At 34.3% G+C, this 20,989-nt stretch overlaps 1 protein-coding gene across 7 annotated transcripts in view; it reads right to left on the bottom strand.

The window, feature by feature from the left end:
- Positions 1-967: 967 nt before the first annotated feature.
- Positions 968-20,989, bottom strand: part of SYCP1 (synaptonemal complex protein 1) — a 129,991-nt gene continuing 109,969 nt past the window's right edge. For 4 of the 7 annotated variants that reach the window (XM_070607629.1, XM_070607633.1, XM_070607630.1 and 1 more), the window contains 5 exons: positions 20,659-20,718; positions 17,830-18,009; positions 12,362-12,505; positions 1,935-2,021; positions 968-1,835 (listed from right to left, as the gene is read on the bottom strand). In XM_070607629.1, coding sequence (XP_070463730.1) covers positions 1,698-1,835; positions 1,935-2,021; positions 12,362-12,505; positions 17,830-18,009; positions 20,659-20,718 — 609 coding nt within the window. In that variant the 3' untranslated portion in view covers positions 968-1,697. The remainder of the gene's footprint in view (positions 1,836-1,934; positions 2,022-12,361; positions 12,506-17,829; positions 18,010-20,658; positions 20,719-20,989) is intronic. The other 3 variants (XM_070607631.1, XM_070607635.1, XM_070607632.1) reach the window with 1 other exon arrangement.

Below are 20,989 nucleotides of genomic sequence, written 5' to 3' on the forward strand. Positions count from 1 at the left end.
TCTGAGCAGTACTTAACATAGTTTATCACTCCCTCTTCTTTGAAATACTTTCTTGCTTGATTTCTATTACTCTGCTAATCCTTTGATGGTTCTTTCTCATCTCTATGATCTCTTCCCTTTTGCAGGTACAGTCACTCCCATGATTGTACAGCCTCATCTAGTCTGATAGCTTTACATATGCTGCTGACTCCCAAATTTATATCACTACCCTGGACTTGCCTCTAAGGTTAGTTACCATCTCTCTTCGGATGTCTAACAGACATTTCAAACCTAACATGTCCAGAACCACATTGCTAAGGCAAAAAAATACTGAAGTTTCTCTTGATCCTTTCTCTTTCTTATCCCAGCCCACAACTAATCTTCACAATAGATCCCGAAGTCGACCACTTACTCCTCTGCTGCTCTCACCCTTGATCAAGCCACTACCCTCTCTCATATGCAATATTAAAATAACCTAATTTTCTCTGTTTTAGATTTTTCCCCCTTTTCAAAATATGTCCTCAATATAGAAGTCAGAAAGATCCTTATGTTAAAACATGAGTCAAATCATGGCTCTTTTTGGCTCAAAAATATCTACTAATGTCACATCTTATTCAGAATAAAAGCCAAAGTTCTTATAGTGGTCTAAAAGTGCCACATAATCTGTCTACCCAAACTCCCCATCCTGTTAAATATCAGGCCTTTTCTCCTTCTACTTTCACTTTTGCTCACTACCTTCCAGCCACACTGGCCTTCTTGTCGCATCCCAGATGCATGAGGCACACCCCCACCTCTGCACGTTTGTACCTCCTGTTCCTTTTACCAGGAATGTTCTCCCCCAGATAGCCACAGGTTTACTTGTTATTCATTGGATCTTTAAATGTCATTTCAGTGAAGGCCACCCTACATAAAATTTCAATCCCCTTCATACTCCTAATATTCTTCCCTGTTTTATTTCTTCTCAGCAATAATCATTACTAATATACTATATATTTTGTGTATTTATTTTGTTTATTGTTTATTTCCACCACTAAAATGTAAGCTCTAGAAGAACAGAGGGTTTATTTTTCTGTTTTGTTCACTATTATATCCCCAGTATCTAAAACTGTGCTTGACTCTTAGTAGACACTCAATAAATATTTGCTTAATAAATGTTGAATAAATATTTTAGGAAGTCATACTGGTATAGCCTTTTTCCCTGCAACTAAAAGCCATTTGTCAAGTTTACACATAGATAAATCAAAGCTACTTCAGAACTGTGAAACTTGACTAAAATGACCTTAAGATTTGAAAAATGAATATTATTAAATTATAATGATTAGCTGTTCCAGTGACTTCACAGAATCAATGAGAAGCATTTATTTGCATCCAAAATATTTTAATAATGAAGAATAAAGAGTAAATCTCAATAATGTTTTCCTAGTATTCAATGGCTAACTTTACAAATTGAAAACTTAGCCAAAACAGTTTTCATGAATACAAGAAAAGGTAAAAACAAAATATAATCATCTAATTATCTGAACACAATTACAAGTTTTCAGGTAACATGTGGTTATTTCACATTTAGGCCAAAATATTAAAATATAAAAAAACAACTTATGCAAATACCAAAAAAGTCCCAATTTCAGAAAAAGTTTGGCTCTTCAGAAAATAAGAATAAAAAAATTAACTATAAATTTAATGTTATTAGGCTCCTTAATCATGCTGCTTTTCTGAAATTAAACAAATAGCTTTTCTGCCTCCTTTAGTTTTTTTTTCCTATCCATTTTAGCAATTACAGCCCAACGATCCTCTCGCATTTTCCTCATAGCTCCAAACTTCAGCGTAGATCCAGGGTTTGTTAGAGACGAAGGGGTCTGAGTACAAAATAAAATAAAGTCATAATATATTTAACTAAAAAAATAATAAAGTCAAGCTTTTGCAATTGGTTTTCTGAAATAAAATTTAGAAGCTACCTGTTTTGGTGTTCTGACACAAAGATGAGAAGTTGGTGGATTATTCTTGCATAGTTTTTTCAATGTCTCTTCCTCTGAAACCATGGTCTTAAAGAAAAATACAAAAATATAATTTGAGAGTTGTCATCAATATTATATTGCTAAAATTTTGTCTACATATGACATATAAGGAGAAGGAGGGAGGGCAGAGAGGAAGGAAGAAAAAAGGAGAAAGGAGGGAGGAGGGGGGAGAAAAAGGGAAGAAAGAAAGACTGAAGATGATGACAAAATAAATCCGCGATCTGCCAAACAAGGGCCCAGATTTTGATTCTATTAACTATATTCCTAAAAGCTTATGTGAAATACAAAATTGTGTGAATAGTATTTTTCTACTGATTTCTATTTCACTTTGAGACCTTTCCCACCCTTTCCCCCAGCCTACTTATTCAAATTCACACTTAGACCTTATAATAAGTATTTACAATCTTATAAAAACTATAATGTTGTCAAATATCAATTTATAAGTATTGTAATTCTCCCAAACAATAATAGCTAACACTTATTTAGTACTTTATGTCAGGCACTGTTTTAAGCACTTTGTACATTTTAGTTAGTTTCAATCCTCAGAACAATTTTATGAAGTAGATAAACTATTATTACCCCCATTTTAAAGATGAATAATTGAGACACACAGTAACTTGCCCAATATTATATAGCTAGTAAGAGGGGTAGCCAGGATTCAAATCCAGGTAGGCTGGCTCCAGAATCCATTCTCTTAATGAATATGCTACACAAATTTAGTCAGGTAAGCAATCAGTTCACATGATCTTTTCCTGCTCCTTAAAGTCACATTTAACTTCAGAGGCTTCATGGATGAAAATATTCAAACAGATTTTCAGGATTTCTAAGATTTCAATAGAATTCAATAAGTCATAAAGAGCTTCCTTTTCAGATACACTCTGAACTAGTATGTACCAACTAACCAGCTTAGAAAAGAGAAATTATTGTAAACTATTAAAATTTTACTTAGTGCATAATAATTGATTATTCATTAATGACTGCCCATATAAAACTAACTAATAAATTAACCCAATTTAAAACAACAAAACCTTATCTGTCCTTTTGACTTTGTAGCATTCTTTTCATGTGCTTATCAGCCATTTGTATATCTTCTTTGGAGAAATGTCTATTCAAGCCCTTTGCCCATTTTTGAATTGGGTTGTTTTTCGTTATTGAGTTACAGGAACTCCTTACGTATTCAAGATATTAATCCCTTGTCAGATATATTACCTGCAAATATTTTCTCCCAGTCTTTAGCTTGTCTATTCACTTTTTTCCCTGTAACTTTATTGAAATCATAATGGTTTATAACATTGTATAATTTCAAGTGTACATTATTATTTATCAGTGTCTGAATAGACTTCATTGTGATCACCACCAGTAGTCTAATTTTTGTCCATCACCATACATATGTGCCCCTTCACCCCTTTTACCTACCCCCGAACCCCCTTCCCTTCTGGTAACCACTAATCTGTTCTCTTTATCCATGTATTTGTTATCTTCCACATATGAGTGAAATCATGCAGTATTTGTCTTTCTCTGTCTTGTTTATTTCACTTATCATCATACCCTCAAGGTTCATCCACGTTGTTGCAAATGGGATGATTTCGTCTTTTTTCACAGCTGAGTAGTATTCCATTGTGTGTGTGTACATACATATACTACATCTTTATCCATTCACCTGTGGAAGGGCACTTGGGTTGCTTCTAAATCTTGGCCATTGGTCTCTTTACTTTCTTAATAGTGTCCTTTGATGCACAAAAGTTCTTAATTTTGATGAAGTCCAATTTATCTTTTTTTTTTCTTTTTTTGTCTATGCTTTTGGTGTAATATCCATGAAGTCCTTCCCAAATTCAATGTCATGAAGATTTCCCCAATGTTTTCTTCTAAGAGTTTCATGGTTTTAGCCATGAAGTTTAGGTCTTTGATCCATTTTCAGTCCACTTTTATATACGCTGTAAGATAAGAGTCCAACTTTGTTCTTTTACATGTGGATACCCAGTTTTCCTAGCACCATTCATTGAAAAAACTGTCCTCTCCCCCATTGAGTGGTCTTGGCACTCTTGTCAAAAATCGATTGACTATATATGGGGATTTATTTCTGGGCCCTCTATTTTATTCCATTGGTCTATATATCTGTCCTTGTGCCAGTACTATACGTACTGTTTTAATTATTAGCTTTGTAGTAAGTTTCAAAGTCAAGAACTGTTAGTCCTCCAACGTAATCCTCCATCTTCAAGATTGCTTTAGCTATTTGGGGCTCCTTGAATTCTATGTGAATTTGAGTATCAAATTTTCCATTTCTTCCCAAAAAAGGCTGCTGGAATTTTGATAGGGATTGTGTTGAATCTGTAGACTGCTGTGGGTAATACTGACATCTTAACAATGTTAGTCTTCCTAACCATGAACACAGAATTATTTTTTCATTTCTTTAGGTCTTTTTAGATTTCTTTCAGCAATGTTTTATAATTTTCAGTGTTTAAGTCTTTCACTATCTTTAGGTTAGATTTGTTCCTAAGTATTTAATTCTTTTAGATGTTATTATAAATGGAATTATTTTCTTAATTTCCTTTTTGGATTATTCATTCGTGGTGTATAGAAACATAACTGATTTTCATGTGTTGATCTTACACCCTTCATTGTCACTAAATTCATTTATTAGCTACAGTAGCTTTCTTGTGGAGTCTTTATAATTTTCCATGTATAGATAGGATCACGTCACCTGCAAATTAGAGATAGTTTTACCTCTTTTTTTTCTATTTGCATGCCTTTTGTTTTCCTTTCTTTCCTCTCTCTCTCTCCTGTCTTTGTCTAATAGCCTAATAGCTCTAGCTATATCTTCCAGTACAAAATTGACTAGCAGTGGTGAAAGTGGCCATCCTTGTGTCAATCTTAGAGGAAAAGCTTTCAGTATTTTTACATTGAGTATGATGCTAGCTGTAGGTTTTTAAGTACCATTTATCATGTTGAAGAGTTTTCCCTCTATTCCTAGCTTTATGAGAGTTTCTCTCATGAAAGGATATTGAATTTCGTCAAATGCTTTTTCTATATCAATTGAGATGATCATGTAGGGTTTTTTCCCTTCATTCTACTAATGTGACATATTACATTAATTTTCTTGTTTTAAACCACCTTGGCTTTTCTTGGATAAATCCCAGTTGGTCATGGTGAATAATTCTTTTAATATGCTATTGGATTTGATTTGCTTCATTGAGGATTTCTGTATCTACACTCATATAGGATAATGCTCTAAAACTTTCTTTTCTTATGATGTCTTTATCTGGCTTTGGTATCAAGGTAATGATGGCCTCATAGAATGAATTACAAAGTATTCTCTCTTCAATTTTTTGGAACAGTTTGAGAAGGATTGGTGTTAAGTCTTTAAATGTTTGGTAAAATCCATCGATGACACCATTTGGTCTAGGACATTTCTTTGTTGGGAGGTTTTAGATTACTAATTCAAACCCTTTACTTGCTATAGGTCTGTTGAAGTTCCCTATTTCTTCTTGAGTCAGTTTAGGTACTTTGTGTTTTCAAGGAACTTGTTCATTTATCCATTCTTATAGGTTATCAAATTTGTTGGCATATAATTATTCACAATATTCTCTTTTTGTCTCTGAAAGGTTGGTAATAATGTCCCCACTTTTATTTCTGATTTTAGTTATTTTCATCTTCTCTTTTTTGTCAATCTAGCTAAAGATTTGTCGATTTTGTTCATCTTTTCAAAGAAACATTTTTATTTCATTGATTTTCTCTATTGTTTTCTATTCTCTACTTTATTTCAACAATAATCTTTATTATTTCCTTCTTTCTGCTAGCTTGGTGTTTAGCTTGCTCCTCTTTTTCTAGTTCCTTACGGTGTAAAGTTAGGTTATTGATTTTATAACTTTCTTTTTTAATGTAGGAATTTATAGCTATACATTTCCTTCTGAGCACTGTTTTTGCTGTATCATGTTAAGTTTTGGTATATTGTGTTTTCATTTTCACTTATCTCTAATTTCCCTTGTTATTTCTTCTCTGGTCCACTGGTTGGTTAAAAGTGTATTAATTTCCATAAATTTGTCAATTTTCTAATTTCCCTTCTCTTATTGATTTCTAACTTCATCCCATTGTAGTCAGAAGAAATATTTTCTATGATGTCTATCTTTTTAGATCTAATGAGACTTGTCTTGTGACCTATATGGTCTATCCTGGAGAATGTCCCATGTACACTTGAGAAGAGTGTGTATTCTATTGTTGTTGAGTGCTGTATACACGTCTACTAGATCTATTTGGCCTATTGTGTTACTCCAGTCCTCTTTTTCATTACCTACCTTCTGTCTGGTTGTTCTATCCATTATCCAATACCCCTGAAATTGGGGTATTGAAGTACCCAACTATTAATGTAGAACCTAACTACAACTAATTAGTATCCAACTATTAAAGTAGAATTTTACAGAATTTTTCCCTTCAATTTTGTAAAGTTTTGCTTCACATATTTTGAGATTCTGTTAGTTGTGTAAATGTTTAAAACTATCTCATCTTCTTGCTGTGTTGAACCTTTTATTAATATATAATGTCCTCCTTTGTCTCTTGTACTTTTTGATTTAAAGTCTATTTTATCAGATCTTAGTATAGCCATTCCAGCTGTTTTTTTGTTACTATTTGCATGGGATATCTATTTCCATCCTTTCACTTTAAATCAATTTGTGTCTTTAAATCTAACAAGAATCTCTTTTAGACAACACACATATATACAGTTGGATCATTTTTTAAAATCTATCCTGCCAATCTATGTCTGTTCATTGGAGGGTATAATAATTTACACGTACAGTAATTACTAACGAGGAGGGACTAATTTCTGCCTATTTGTTATTTTCCATATGCCTTATAGGTGGTTTTGTTTTGCTTTTGTCTCTTATTTCCTCCATTACTGATTTCTTTGTGTTTGGGTTTTTTTTTTTTGGTAGTGAAATGTTTTGATTCCCTTCTTATTTCCTTTGTGTGTATGCTATAAATATTTTTTGTGGTTGCCAAAGGGATGACATTTAACATCCTAATGCTGTTCTGACAATTTAATTTAAATTTATAACAATTTCACTTCAATAGCCTACAAAAACTTTGCTCTTATACAACTCCATGCTCCCTTTATGTTACTGATATCACAAATTACATCTTTACATATTGTGTGTCCAGTAACACAGATTAATAATTTCTATGCATTTATCTTTTACTTCATGTAGAAAATAAAAGTGAAGTTACAAACCAAAATTACAAGAATACTAGCTTTTATAATTTCCCATGTATTTAACTTTAACAGAGATCTTTTATTTCTTCACATGGCTTTGAATTACTATCTAGCATCCTTTCATTTCAACCTGAAAAACTCCCTTTAGCATTTCTTGAAAAGGTCTAGTGGTAACTCCCTCAGCTTTTGTTTATCCAAGAACATCTTAATTTCTCCCCCATTTTTGAAGGAAAGTTTTGCCAGATACCAAATCTCAATTGATAATTTTGTTCTTTCAGAACTTTGAATATGTAAACCTACTGTCTTCTGGCCTCTAATGAGAAATCAGCTGATAATCTTATTGAGGGTAGCTTGTCTGTGATGAATTGATTCTCCCTTGCTGCTTTCAAGATTATTTTTCTTTGTCTTTCACCAGTCTGATTATAAGGTGGGGTTTTTTTTTTAATTTTTATTTTTTTTTGGATGTACATCATATTTCGAATTCTGTGTACATTACATCATGTTCACCACCCGAACACTAATTATAGTGCATCCCCTCACATGTGAGCCTAATCACCCCTTTTGCCCTCCCCCCTCCCCCCTTCCCCAATGGTAACCACCAGTCCAATCTCCAATGCTATGTGGTGTGGGGGTTTTTTGTTGTTTTTATCTTCTACTTATGAGTGAGATCTTATGGTATTTGACTTTCTCCCTCTGACTTACTTCACTCAGCATAATACCCTCAAGGTCCATCCATGTTGTCACAAATGGCCGGATTTCATCATTTCTTATGGCTGAGTAGTAGTCCACCATGTATAAATACCACATCTTCTTTATCCATTCATCCCTTGATGGGCACATAGGTTGCTTCCATGTCTTGGCTATTGTGTATAATGCTGCAATGAACATAGGGGTGCAAGTATCTTTATGCCTTTGTGTTTTCAAGTTCTTTGGATAAATACCCAGCAGTGGGATAGCTGGATCAGATGGTAGATCTATCCTTAATTCTCTGAGGATACTCCACACTGCTTTCCATAGTGGCTGCAGCCGTTTGCACTGCCACCAGCAGTGAACAAGGGTTCCCTTCTCTCCACACCCTCTCCAACATTTGTCGTTTCCTATCTTGTTAATTATAGCCATTCTGACCGGAGTGAGGTGATACCTCATTGTAGTTTTGATTTGCATTTCCCTGATAGCTAATGATGTTGAGCATCTTTTCATATGTCTGTTGGCCATGTGTATATCTTCTTTGGAGAAATCTCTGTTCAGATCTTTTGCCCATTTTCTAATTGGATTGCTGGGTTTTTTTGTTGTTGAGCTGTATGAGTTCTTTGTATATTTTGGATATTAACCCCTTATCTGATATATGGTTTGCAAATATCTTCTCCCAATTGTTAGGTTGTCTTTTCGTTTTATTGATGGTTTCCTTTGCTGTGCAGAAGTTTTTTAGTTTGATGCAGTCCCATTTGTTCATTTTTTCTTTTGTTTCCCTTGCCCAGTCAGACATGGGACTTGAAAATATGCTGCTCAGACCAATGTCATAGAGCGTACTGCCTATGTTTTCTTCTAGAAGTCTCATGGTTTCGGGTCTTACATTCAAGTCTTTAATCCATTTTGAGTTGATTTTAATGCATGGTGTAAGGGAATGGTCTACTTTCATTCTTTTGCATGTGGCTGTCCAGTTTTCCCAACACCATTTATTGAAGAGACTCTCCTTTCTCCATCATATGCTCTTGGCTCCCTTGTCGAATATTAGCTGTCCATAAACGTGTGGGTTTACTTCTGGGCTCTCAATTTTGTTCCATTGATCTGTGTGTCTGTTTTTGTGGCAGTACCATGCTGTTTTGGTTACTATGGCTTTGTAGTATAATTTGAAACCAGGGAGTGTGATACCTCCAGCTTTGTTCCTTTTTCTCAGGAATCCTTTGGCTATTTGGGGTCTTTTGTTGTTCCATATAAATTTTAGGATTCTTTGTTCTATTTCTGTAAAAAATGTTGTTGGAAGTTTGATAGGGATTGAGTTGAATCTATAGATTGCTTTAGGAAGTATGGACTATAATGTGTTTTGATGTGAGTCTACTTGAGTTCATCCTACTTAGAGTTCACTGAGCTTCTCAGATTTGTAGATTCATTTATTTCATCAAAATTTGAGAAGTTTTCAGCCTTTATTTCTTCAAATATTCTTTCTTCCCTTTTCTCTCTCTCTTCTCCTTCTGGACTCCCACAATGCATATATCGGTCTGCTTGATGGTGTTGCACAAGTCTCTGAGCTTCTGTTTATTTTCATTCTTTTTTCTTTCCTTTCCTCATACTCAATAATTTCAATTGTTCTATCTTCAACATTCATCAATTCTTTCTTCTGCTTACTCAAAATTGTTTTTTAATCCCTCTAATGAACTTTTCATTTCAGTTACTTTACTTTCACCTGCAGGCTTTCTTAATTCTTTTTATAATTTCTATTTCTTGATATTCTCATTTATTTATACATAATATTTCTGTATTTGTACATCTTCCTTTAGCTCTTTGAACATCTTTAAGACAGTTGTTTTAAAGTCTTTGTCTTGTAAGCCCATCATCTGGGCTTCCTTAGGGACATTTTCTGCTATTTGTTTGATTCTTTTGAATAAGTTATACTTGCCTTTTCTTTGTATATATGCCTTATGATTTTTTTTTGTTGTTGAAACTAGACATTTGAATCTTCTAATTTGACACAACTGCAAATCATTTTCTTCCCCTTCTCCAGGGTTTGCTGTTTTTGTTTGTTTCATTTTGTTTTGCTTTTTGTTTTATTGTTGAAAGTGTCTCTGTCCCTGGGATCAGCCTGAGGTGAAAATCTGAGATCTTCTTGGGTTTTCTCTGAGCCTGTGTCTTTCTCTATGCACGTGTGGTGACTTTCTAAACATCCTGCAAATGTGATTGCTTGTGAATGTCATAATCCTTAAACATCTGGCTCCCCAAAGGTAAAAAAATGAAAAAAAAAGATAAAAGAAAAAAAACAGGTGCAGTTCATTTAAATCCTCTGGAGGATACTTTAGCCAGTGAGGCTTGAAATAATGGAAGCCAGTCTCTGTGCCTGCACCTCAGTGATCAGAAGCTGCTGTAAGCAATCAGAACACTGAACCTTGATATTTGGAGGACAAGGTCCTTATTGCTTACCCTGACTCCAGCAAGACATGAGCAGTTGTCTGCCACAGGGCTATGGGTTGGGTGATAGGTAGCCGCTACCATGCTTAAGGCTTAAATTAACCAAAATTAACCATAATTTACCAGCCAAATGTCCCTCTGGAAGTTGCAAGCATTAAAACCGTGTTCAGAGGCTGGCCTGGTGGAATAGTAGCTAAGTTCACAAGCTCCACTTCAGCAGCCTGGGATTCACAGGTTTGGATCCCAAGTGCAGACCTAGCACCACTGGTCAAGTCACCCTGTGGCAGCATCCCACATAAAATAGAGGAAGCCTGGCACAGATGTTAGCTCAGGGCCAATCTTCCGCACACACAAAAAAAGTCTCTAAAATTCCAAAATGGTTACTTCAGACAGTTTCTGCCTGTGTAATTGTCATCTAGATGGAAAAAAGGATTCCTGGCACTTCCTACTCCACCATTTTCTCTAAGGTCTCTCTAGGCAATCCAATTTTAAATCTTACTTTTTATAATAATTTGACTGTTCCCCAAAAGTTAAATGTAACAGCCAAGAAAATTACAAAAATAACTAATAACTTCAAGTGATAGTTATAACCAATAAAACCTATTGTGAAATGTGTTTTTACACTAGTTTAAACAATTGTGTGCAATCACATAATACTTTAGTATGTTTGTGTTGCAAAGTTGTGATGTTCCTTTTCAAAATGAGATGAAATCCTGAGTCATTCTGAATCTCAGACCAGCTAAGAAACTAGCCTAAATTCACACTGCTAGAAAAACAACAGAGATTCCAACCCTGGAATGTCTAACTCCAGAGCTCATGCTTTTTCTACTAATTCTCATTACATTTTTATATAGCTGGACTTCAGTTTGAACTAGTAGTTATTATGTACGACGACTTACATAGGCTATGGAGCCAGACTGTCTGTGTTCAAATTTTGGCTCCATGCCTTACTAGCTATGTGATCTTGGGTAAGGTACTTGTGTGACTCAATTTCCTCATCTATAAAATGAGAATGGCAACACTGTCTATAATTTCTAGAACATGAGATTATTGTAAGAAATAACAAGTAACCTATGCAAAGTCTTTACAACAGTGCCTCGTTAACAGTTTTAATCATTAAAATGTTAATCGTATCTTTAAAGCAAAGTACTAGAGTAGGGATTCTATAAGTTAACTTCAATAATCAGAGTTTTAAGATTTGAACTACTCATTGTTCTAGAACGAATAAAAATAGAGGGTCCCAAAGCAGTAGAAAAGCTTGAAGGATTTCATAATTATGAGTGAAACTAATGAAATAAATGACTTTAACTGAAATTTTATTATTAAGAATCTTCAGTATATTTCTCCATTTAGTGTGATGAGGTTTATCTGTTTTTAAACTAAATGAATCTAAGTTTAATTATTCTCAATAAATCATTAATATGTCTTTAGAAAATACTGGTATGTGTGAATACACTCATGGTAGGGAATAATTAGGGATATAAACTGCTGGGGGAAATATTCTCCTTAAACATACCATCTTTAATACGTTAACTCTTTAAGAATGATAGAAATGTTATAGCTGTCGACCAATACCTATATATATATCTCAACCAATAACGGAGTAAAAAAAAAGGAAAATGTATACATGCAAAATCAAGAGGGGCCCTGAATAACAAATCTGGTTGCAGCAAGGTTTAAAATATTGACTCAATCTTCCTTTTTAAAAAAGCCTAAAAAGGGAAAGAAAATGCGGTAAAAACTCCTTTATAACACTCTTCTGGAAAACAAGATGGTTAATCATCTCATGTGCCAATTCTGTTATATCAAGTATTTCAAAACGCCATGTTTTCTGAAATTAGAGAGATTATTTGAACCCTAATTTCTCTAAAAAACTCAAAAGCATAGGGTTCTGTGTTATAGTAGAGTTCTACTGTGTTTCAGTATTGCAATGATAGATAGTATGTGCATATATTATACATATACATCAAGAAATAATGTAGATGAATAATAAATAATTAAGCAAATAACAAATGCTGGTTATTTGCAATATTTTTACCAAAAGATCAGTAGTTTCTGAACTATCCGAATTAAAATCAAACTCAAAGACCATTTTTCTCTTTTTGTTACTTTCTTCAGTGGGTACATTCTTGTTTTCTCTCTGCTGAATTTTTAGTTTCGTTGGTGTCTTCACAGTATATGCCTATCCAAAAAGAAAAACAATATATAACCCCATCAAATAGAACATATATTATTAATAAAGGAAGTTGAGTCTTTAGCAATCAATAACTCTCCATTATTATTGGCATATATATGAAATAGAAATTTTGGATAAGAACTTAATTCAGATGGTTTTGGTACTAAAACTTTTATAACTTTCTTCAAAAATATTTGCAATAGTGGACTTTCTTTGTCCTTCCTTTCAACTTACTGAAGGAAATAATGAGTTGGGGGGAGGCAGCAAGAGAAAGAGAGTGAGACTCCAGCTTCAGCAATCAACAATCTTAAGAGGGACTTTAATTTTTCTAGCCATGATTAAACACCAAAACGGAGTGAGCTTTGCTCTCTCTACAAAAATCTTAACTGATTTATGAGAAAATAGCTTTGCTTATTTTTTCTTGGTAAAGTAATTCACATTAGTCAATGTTTAGTATTCCATAATTACCCTGTAAGTTTTATAATTTAAGAAAAGTATCTTTAAAAAGTAAGGTCAGTGACATGAACCAAAATGGCAGAGTAAGGCGCTCCAAAAATTTGCTCTTTCATAAAGCAACAAATATACTGGTAAAAATGGTCAGAATCAGCTTTTTCATAACTCTGGAAATTAACCAAAAACTTGCTGCAACCTGGAGAGTATTTACTTTTTTAAAAAGTGGCTGAATCTGTAAGAACAGCAAGCTTTGTGGTGTCAGAAATCATAGAGCCTAAAAAGCTGTGGATTGACATACCCAAAGTCCTTAAAGAAAAGGAATTGTTACCAAATAATTCTATATCAAGCAAAACTATGCTTCAAAAATGAAGGAGAAATTAAGATATTCCTAGATACACAAAAACTGAGAGAAATTGTCACTAACAAACCTTCCCTAAAAGAAACTCTAAAGGGAGTTCTTCAGGCTGAAATGAAAGGACACTAGACTCAAATCCACATGAAGAAATAAAGAGCACCAGTAAAGGAAACTGCATAGGTAATTATAGAAGACAGTATAAATGTATTTTTGTTTGTAACTCTTCTTTTCTACCTGATTTAAAACACAGACATATAAAGCAATCATTATAATATTGTGGCAATGGATTTAAAATGCAAAACTGTGATTTGTATGACTTTGATAGTATAAAAGAGAGAGAGGTAATGAAGCTATATTGGGGAGAAGTTTTTGTATACCATTGAAATTCCATTGGTATTAATTCGAACTAATTATTTTAAGTTAAAGTGTTAACTGTAATTCTCAGGTAATCACTAAGAAAATAATTTTAAAAGTATAGTAAAAAAAAGAAGAGAATTAAAATGGTATACTAGAAAATATCTACCTAACACAAAAAAGACACTAATAGAGGGATACAGGGACAAAAAGACATAAGACACATCGAAAACAAAGAACAAAATGGTGGACATAAGTTCTACCTTATTAGTAATTACATTAAATGTAAGTCAAATTAAACTTTTCAATCAAGATGCAGAGATTGTCAAAATGAATGATGGAAAAAAGCAAGATCCAACTATAGACTGTCCACAAAAGACATATTTTAGTTCAATAACATGAGTAGTTTGAAAGCAAAAGATATATCATGTAAATAGTAAGCAAAAGAGAGCTGGAGTGGCTATCCTAGCCTCAGACAAAATAGACTTTTAGAAAAAAATGTTACTAGAGATGAAAAAGACACTTTATAAGGGTAAAAGGATCAATGCATCAAGGAAAAATAAGAGTTATAAATATACAAAACCCCAAAATACATGAATCAAAAACTGGGAAAAACAGATAATTCAACAATATTGTAGGAGACTTCCATACCCCTACTTTCAATAACGCAAAGAACAACTAGATAGAAGATCAGCAAGGAAATATATTTGAACAACACTATAAACCAACCAGATAGATATTTAGGAAATTCACAAATATAGGAATACAACATGCTTCTAAATAACAAATGGGTCAAAGAATAAATCACAAGGAAAATTAGAAAGTACTTTTGAGAAGAATGAAAAAGAAAACAGAACATACTCATGGAATACAGTGAAATCAGTGCTTAGAGAAGTTTATAGCTGCAAATGCCTACATTAAAAATTAAGATCAGGGGCCAGCCCCATGTGGCGTAGTGGTTAAGTCTGGTGCACTCCGTTTCGGAAGCCTGGGTTCATGGGTTCAGGTCTCAGGCATGGACATACAGCACTTGCCAAGCCATGCTGTGGTGGCAACCCACATACAAAATAGAGGAAGACTGGCACAGATGACAGCTCAGGGCTAATTTTCCTCAAACAAAAAAAAAAGGGAAGATTGGCAACAGGTGTTAGCTCAGAGCAAATATTCCTCACCAAAAAAAAAAAAATTAAGATCAAGATTAGGGAGACACGACAATTACATGCAGTGTGTGGTACCCTGGATTGGATCCTGGAAGAGAAAGAGAACATTAATAGAAAAACTACGAAATCCAAATAAGTCTGAAATTTAGTTAATAGTAATGAACCAATGTATGTTTCTTAGTTTTGACAAACATACATGGTAATGTAAGATGTTAATGATGGAAAAAACTGTGTGAGGGATATAAAACAATTCTCTGTACTATCTTTGCAACTTTTCTGTAAATTAAAAATTAGTTTCAAAAGGTTTTTTAAAAAGTAAGGTCACCACACCCACCAGAATGGCTAAAATCAAAAAGATGAAAAATACCAATTGGTACCAAGGACGTGGAGCAACTAGGACTCTCATTCATTAGTAGCTAGAGTGCAAATTGGTACAATCAGTTTTTTAAAAAAAACATGATTGGCAGTGTGATGCAAAAAGAAATATATATTTGGTCTTTGTCCCTGGTTCCTGACACAGAACTTCTAAAATCCTTGTAATTTCCTAAGTGATGGGGTGATAGGAGCATCTTTTGGTATAATATTTGGTCTTTGTCCCCAGTGATAACGATAGGAAAGTATTTTGTTATTCATAGTGAGCTTCTTTCAATTGTACCTGAGTTTATACTAATGAAAGAAGTGGTGGTATGGGGCTCCTAGATAGCTTCAGGATGGTGGCTGGTCGCAAGAAAGACCAAGGCTTGATTAGAAGTTTGGAACCCTTCAGCCCACCCCTTGACCTCCTGGGAGGGAAGAGGGGTTAGAGATTGAGTTAATCACCAATGGCCAATGATTTAATCAATCATGCCAGGTAATGAAACCTCCATAAAAACCCCTAAAAGACAGGGTTCAGAGAGCTTCCAGGTTGGTGAACACATGGAGGTACTGGAAGGATGGCTCTCCCAGAGAGGGTGGCACTCAAAGAGAGGGCATGAAGCTTCAGGCTCCTTCTCCCCTACCTTGCCCTATGCATCTTTTTCATTTGACTGTTCCTGAGTTGCATCCTTTACAATAAACCAGTAATAGTAAATAAAGTAATTTCCTGAGTTTTGTGAGTCATTCTAGCAAATTATTGAACCTGAGGAGAGGGCTGTGGGAACTTCCAATTTATATCCAGTTGGTCAGTAGTACAAGTGGCAAGCCAGGACTGTAATTGCCATCTAAAGTGAGAGTAGTCTTGTGGGATTGAAACCTTCACCTGTGGGGTCTACACTAACTCCAGGTAGTTAGTGTCAGAATCAGTTCAAATTGTAGGATACCCAGCTGGTGTCTGGAGTGTTGGAGAATTATTGGGTGTTTGGAAAAAAATCCACACATTTTCTATCAGAGTAAAAACAGTTCAGGCATTATCTATTAAGATGGAACATATTATGCATAACCCTATAACTCAGCAATTTCACTTCTAGGAAGATACCCAACAAAAATGCATACATGTCAAGTACTAGAATTTTTATAGCAATACTAGTCAGAAAAACCCAATCTGGAAACTATCAAAATGTCCATTAACAATATAAGAGAGAAACTGTGCTATGGTCACACAATGCAATATTATATAGAAATAAAAATAATCAACTTTGAGCAACAATATAGATGTATCTCACAAACATAATATTAAGAGAAAAAAGTTGAAACAAAAATAATATGATTCTATTATAGAAAATGCAAAAACAAGAACATATAATAAGTTGAGAGAGTGGCTAGCCTTGGGTGAGGGGCTAGTGACTGGAAGAGGGAACAAGAAGCTCTTCCAAGGTCACAGTAATATTCTGTGTTTTAATCTGAGTGCTGGTAAAAAGGTTATGTTTGGCTTGTGAAGATTCATCAAGTTCTATAATTAAGATCTATCATATTTCAATAAAAATTTTTTTAAGTAAGGTCATTCTTTAATAGAGATCATTTCATATTCTCAATAATATAGTAGTAAATACAACAAAATAATTTTATATAAAAGCCTCTCAACTGTGGTTTACTAATTTTCATAATTTCCACAAGGTGGATAATAGTATATATATAATAGGATGTGAGTCTGACACTTCCTTTTGCTTTGGAATTGTCACCTGGAGCAAAAAGCTGGGGAGGAAAGTGCTAGTAACTCATATTCTAAAGAAAGCTCACTATGATTAAGGCCAGATACTTCCCTAGGGCTCATTAATAAGTGGTAGAACCAGTCCTACAATCACCAAACGCCTTCCTTCTTCCCAGTTATTTTAAGGAAACTGGAGGGGGGAGGCATGAAATTTCAGCTTAGAGGTAGGTGCAGAGACAGGTTGAGACATTTTTCCCCTCAACTCCCAAGACAATTGAGGAGATAACTCTTAACAGCAGTCTTTAGTATAAAGACTAAGGGTGCCTTCAAGAAGGGAGACTGGTATCACATTCCCCAGCAGGATAAAAACCCAGGCAGAAAATTTGTTTATTGGTCTTTGTATCTGGCTGAGCAGAGGAAAAAGAAATTAGAGAGAGAGAGATGGCAGAGAAGCTGGGAGTGGGGAGCAAAAGTAGAGCATTCTGCATGGCCATTTAGCATGGAAAGGTTGAATGAATTCCCTATGGATTAAGCAGACACGGAAGATAGCTAGAATTGAGCCACCTCAGCAGTGGCACCTGCTCCATAAGGGCTGACTGCTAAGTAAAGGACTCCAGCAACAAGATGCTGTGGAGTAAACATCAAAGGTAAGTAACTGAGGTGATAGTGGAAAATGTCAAGTAAGAACCAGATTTCCCACATCAGGGACTATGCATTGGTGAATGCCAGAAAGTTATGAAATCTGCCCAAGTTGTCATCATGTTGTGGGCAATGATGGGAAAAAAAAATGAAACCATTTCATGCTGGTATCACAAAAAATTGAAACATTCAAGAAACTGGTTTTATATTTACGTGTGGGATATCAGATATGTGGTATATGATACCAGAACCTTCTTTTTTAACTAAAAAAATTACTACTTTCTTAGAAATTTTAGCAACCAACCTTTGGTAATGGTGTAGATACAGTACTTTTGGCAGATGTCCACAGATAATCTCTTTTATCTTTGGATTTTCCATGATCAGCTGATATGAAGTTTCGAGATATATTTTGTGAAGGAGCTGCTTTAGAATCAAATTTCTGATAACTAGTTTCAGGTGTTTCAAATAAAGATGTCTGTATTTTCTGTCGAACAACAAAGGTGAATAAAATCATCACTAAACATCATTTTAATTAAAGTGCAGCAACTATTAAAAATAACACTGGAATAAACTAAAATTTACCCCAAAATTTATTATTGACTAGATAACTTTGAATAAATTACATTTGTCTTCTTTTTAACTTTATTTCCCCATTTAAGATGAAAATGCTATCTGCCCCTCTCTATCTTCACAGAATTGCTGCTGGAAAAAAGATTAGGAAGTAAGATCACTAGGACTGGGCAAGAAACCTACAAATCACCTCATTTAGCTCCTTGATTATATAGATAGATAAATTTAAGCCTGGAGATACTTGGAGATTTACTTAGCATTTTTTCACAGAGTTGCATTTCCGTATCCTTTTTCCTAAATATTTCTACATCATAGTTGATAACAATTTTTTTTTAAAGATTTTATTTTTTTCCTTTTTCTCCCCAAAGCCCCCCGGTACATAGTTGTATATTCTTTGTTGTGGGTCCTTCTAGTTGTGGCATGCGGGACGCCGCCCCAGCGTGGCCCAATGAGCAGTGCCATGTCCGCGCCCAGGCCCGAACCAATGAAAGGCCGGGCAGCCTGCAGCGGAGCACGTGAACCCAACCATTCAGCCACGGGGTCAGCCCCCGATAACACAATTTTGATGAAAGCAAATTATTTTCTGCTCTCCGGATTTGTCAGGAGACAGCCTCAGAATCTCCAAAATGTAACTGCTTTCATGGACAAACTTTTCTCCCCCAAAGAGGATTGAGAATGGCAACTACACCACCTTGTGGCCAAGTCTGGGAATTAACATTTCCCTGGTAGCCTAAAAGAAAATGCACCCCCATTCTAGAACACTGAAATAACCCTCTTCATAATACAGCATGAAAATGTATGTACTTTCCTACAAGTTACATTCTTTTCTGAATGTTACATTTCCAGTGATGCATATATACATAACATGCCTAATTTTCTCTGTTGTATTTTTTAAACACTTACAAGACGTTTCCTGTATGCCAATTACTATTTTAAAGGCTTTACAATTATCTAATTTAATCCTCATAACAACTTTAGGAAATAAGCACTATTATTATCCCTTCATAGATGAGGAAACTGAGGCATGAAGAAGTTGTTACTTTCCCAAACTCAGAAATGTTTGATAAACCTAATGACTATTATATATAAGGCTTGTGATATTTCAATATTGCTGGAATAAAGTATGGGAAACAATAGCGTATTTATATTTCTTAATTTCCTTTATAATTTTCTCATTATTTGCGCTGTATATATCCAAAACCACAGATAAAATATAGGGCATTTACTAATCTACTTGATAACAGATATAATAATGAGTATATATTACTGGAATTATATATGAATCAAAAAAACTCTATAAGAATATGTGATATATACTTTCATAATACACATATATTCTATATTTAGAAATGAATATTAGGGTTTACCCAATTTATTTATCTTCATCAGACACTTCCCTTAGACTATATCTAACCCTGCTAGCTAAGTTTAATGTGACAATAATTTCTCCAAATACAATGTTTCCAAGTGTCTATGTAGTGTCTGAGACAAATGAAGCACTCAATATTTATTCACAGGTACAGTTTTCTTTCCTTCTTTTCTTTCTTTGAACCCTAATGTAACAAAATTTAGCACTGTCTATGTTTAACAACTGAATTATTTTCAACTACTCTGTCACTTTCAGTCTATAGTCAAAGCAATCTCTGTGGGAACTTAGGAGACTACACCACTGTGTATAAAGAGTATTTAATCATTTTAACTAAAACTTTCAATGAAAATTCTTCTGTAATAATCCTATATTACCAAATGGATTAGGAGCTGAGGGGCACCCCTTTTTTCCTCATACTTCTGCTTTCTTCCATGTGCAGGGAGCACCACTAGGGTAACATTTCTAACCTCTCTGTTTCCTTAGGGGAGAAGCAAAGACTTGATGACCCTGGTGAATCTGGAAGGAGAAACTGGGTGCATATATAGTCCAGCTCCTTCCTTATTCCTTCTCTTGGGTACCAAAGCACACACCCTGCTCTGCTCCTTTATGCCGTACGTTTTACCAGAGTAGACCATCAAGTGAGTAGAGTTGTCCCAGTCCAGCTCTACCTGTGACAGAGTAGGTAAATTTGTCTAATTTGGGATTTTAGGATGAAGAAATCCTCTTGCCTTCAAATATAAGCCACATTCTCCAGTATCAGTTATCAATAATAAAGATAATATTTTGGTTTTCATTGTCTTTCTCAATTGGTTCAGACTTAAGTAAGGAAAGCAGGATGTCATTTATTCAGCCCTCTCAAAACCCATAATCTAAATATAAGCTTTAGAATTTTTAATGAAAATATTTTGCCTCTAACATTGGAAATTCCTTGAGAGAAACACAGAAGTTCCTAACTAACTTAATACTATAATAAAAATTACAGAAGATTGAAATCTTCTCAATCCCCAAACAAATGCTTTGAAATTTTTAGCTAATGTTTTTGAATTAATAAATACCAAGAAACAATTTAGGAAATGAAATTGCGTGATATATTTTAAATGTTCTTTTCCTATTTATGAAAAAGAATTTCTAAGCAGATGTTAGCAAACGAATTGGTTATAAGGAAAACCTATGAGAATTATATAAAACACTTACCTTGTCTTTTTTTTCTTTGAGAGTAACTGTGTTTTCTTTTGCCTCTCTTTTGAGTTTTTCCTATTAAAAATGAATATCAAGTTCATACAACGTAATCATTAATATTATCACAAACAAATGTTCCTATTATCAAAATCTTTCCTAGGAAGTATTAACAAAGAAAGAATACTGACTTCTAAATGTTATCAAATAATAAAAAGAAAAAAGAAAAATGAATTAGTTCCTTTCTACGGAGGTATGCTATTTGGTTTTATTTTTTTAAAGTCTAATCTCTCTTTAGTACGTATCTGTGGAATCTTGAGTAAGTCTTTTAAAACTCTGAATACCAGCT

The sequence above is a fragment of the Equus przewalskii genome, unplaced genomic scaffold (assembly GCF_037783145.1).
Source record: "Equus przewalskii isolate Varuska unplaced genomic scaffold, EquPr2 ChrUn-13, whole genome shotgun sequence".
Classification (NCBI taxonomy): Eukaryota; Metazoa; Chordata; class Mammalia; order Perissodactyla; family Equidae; genus Equus; species Equus przewalskii.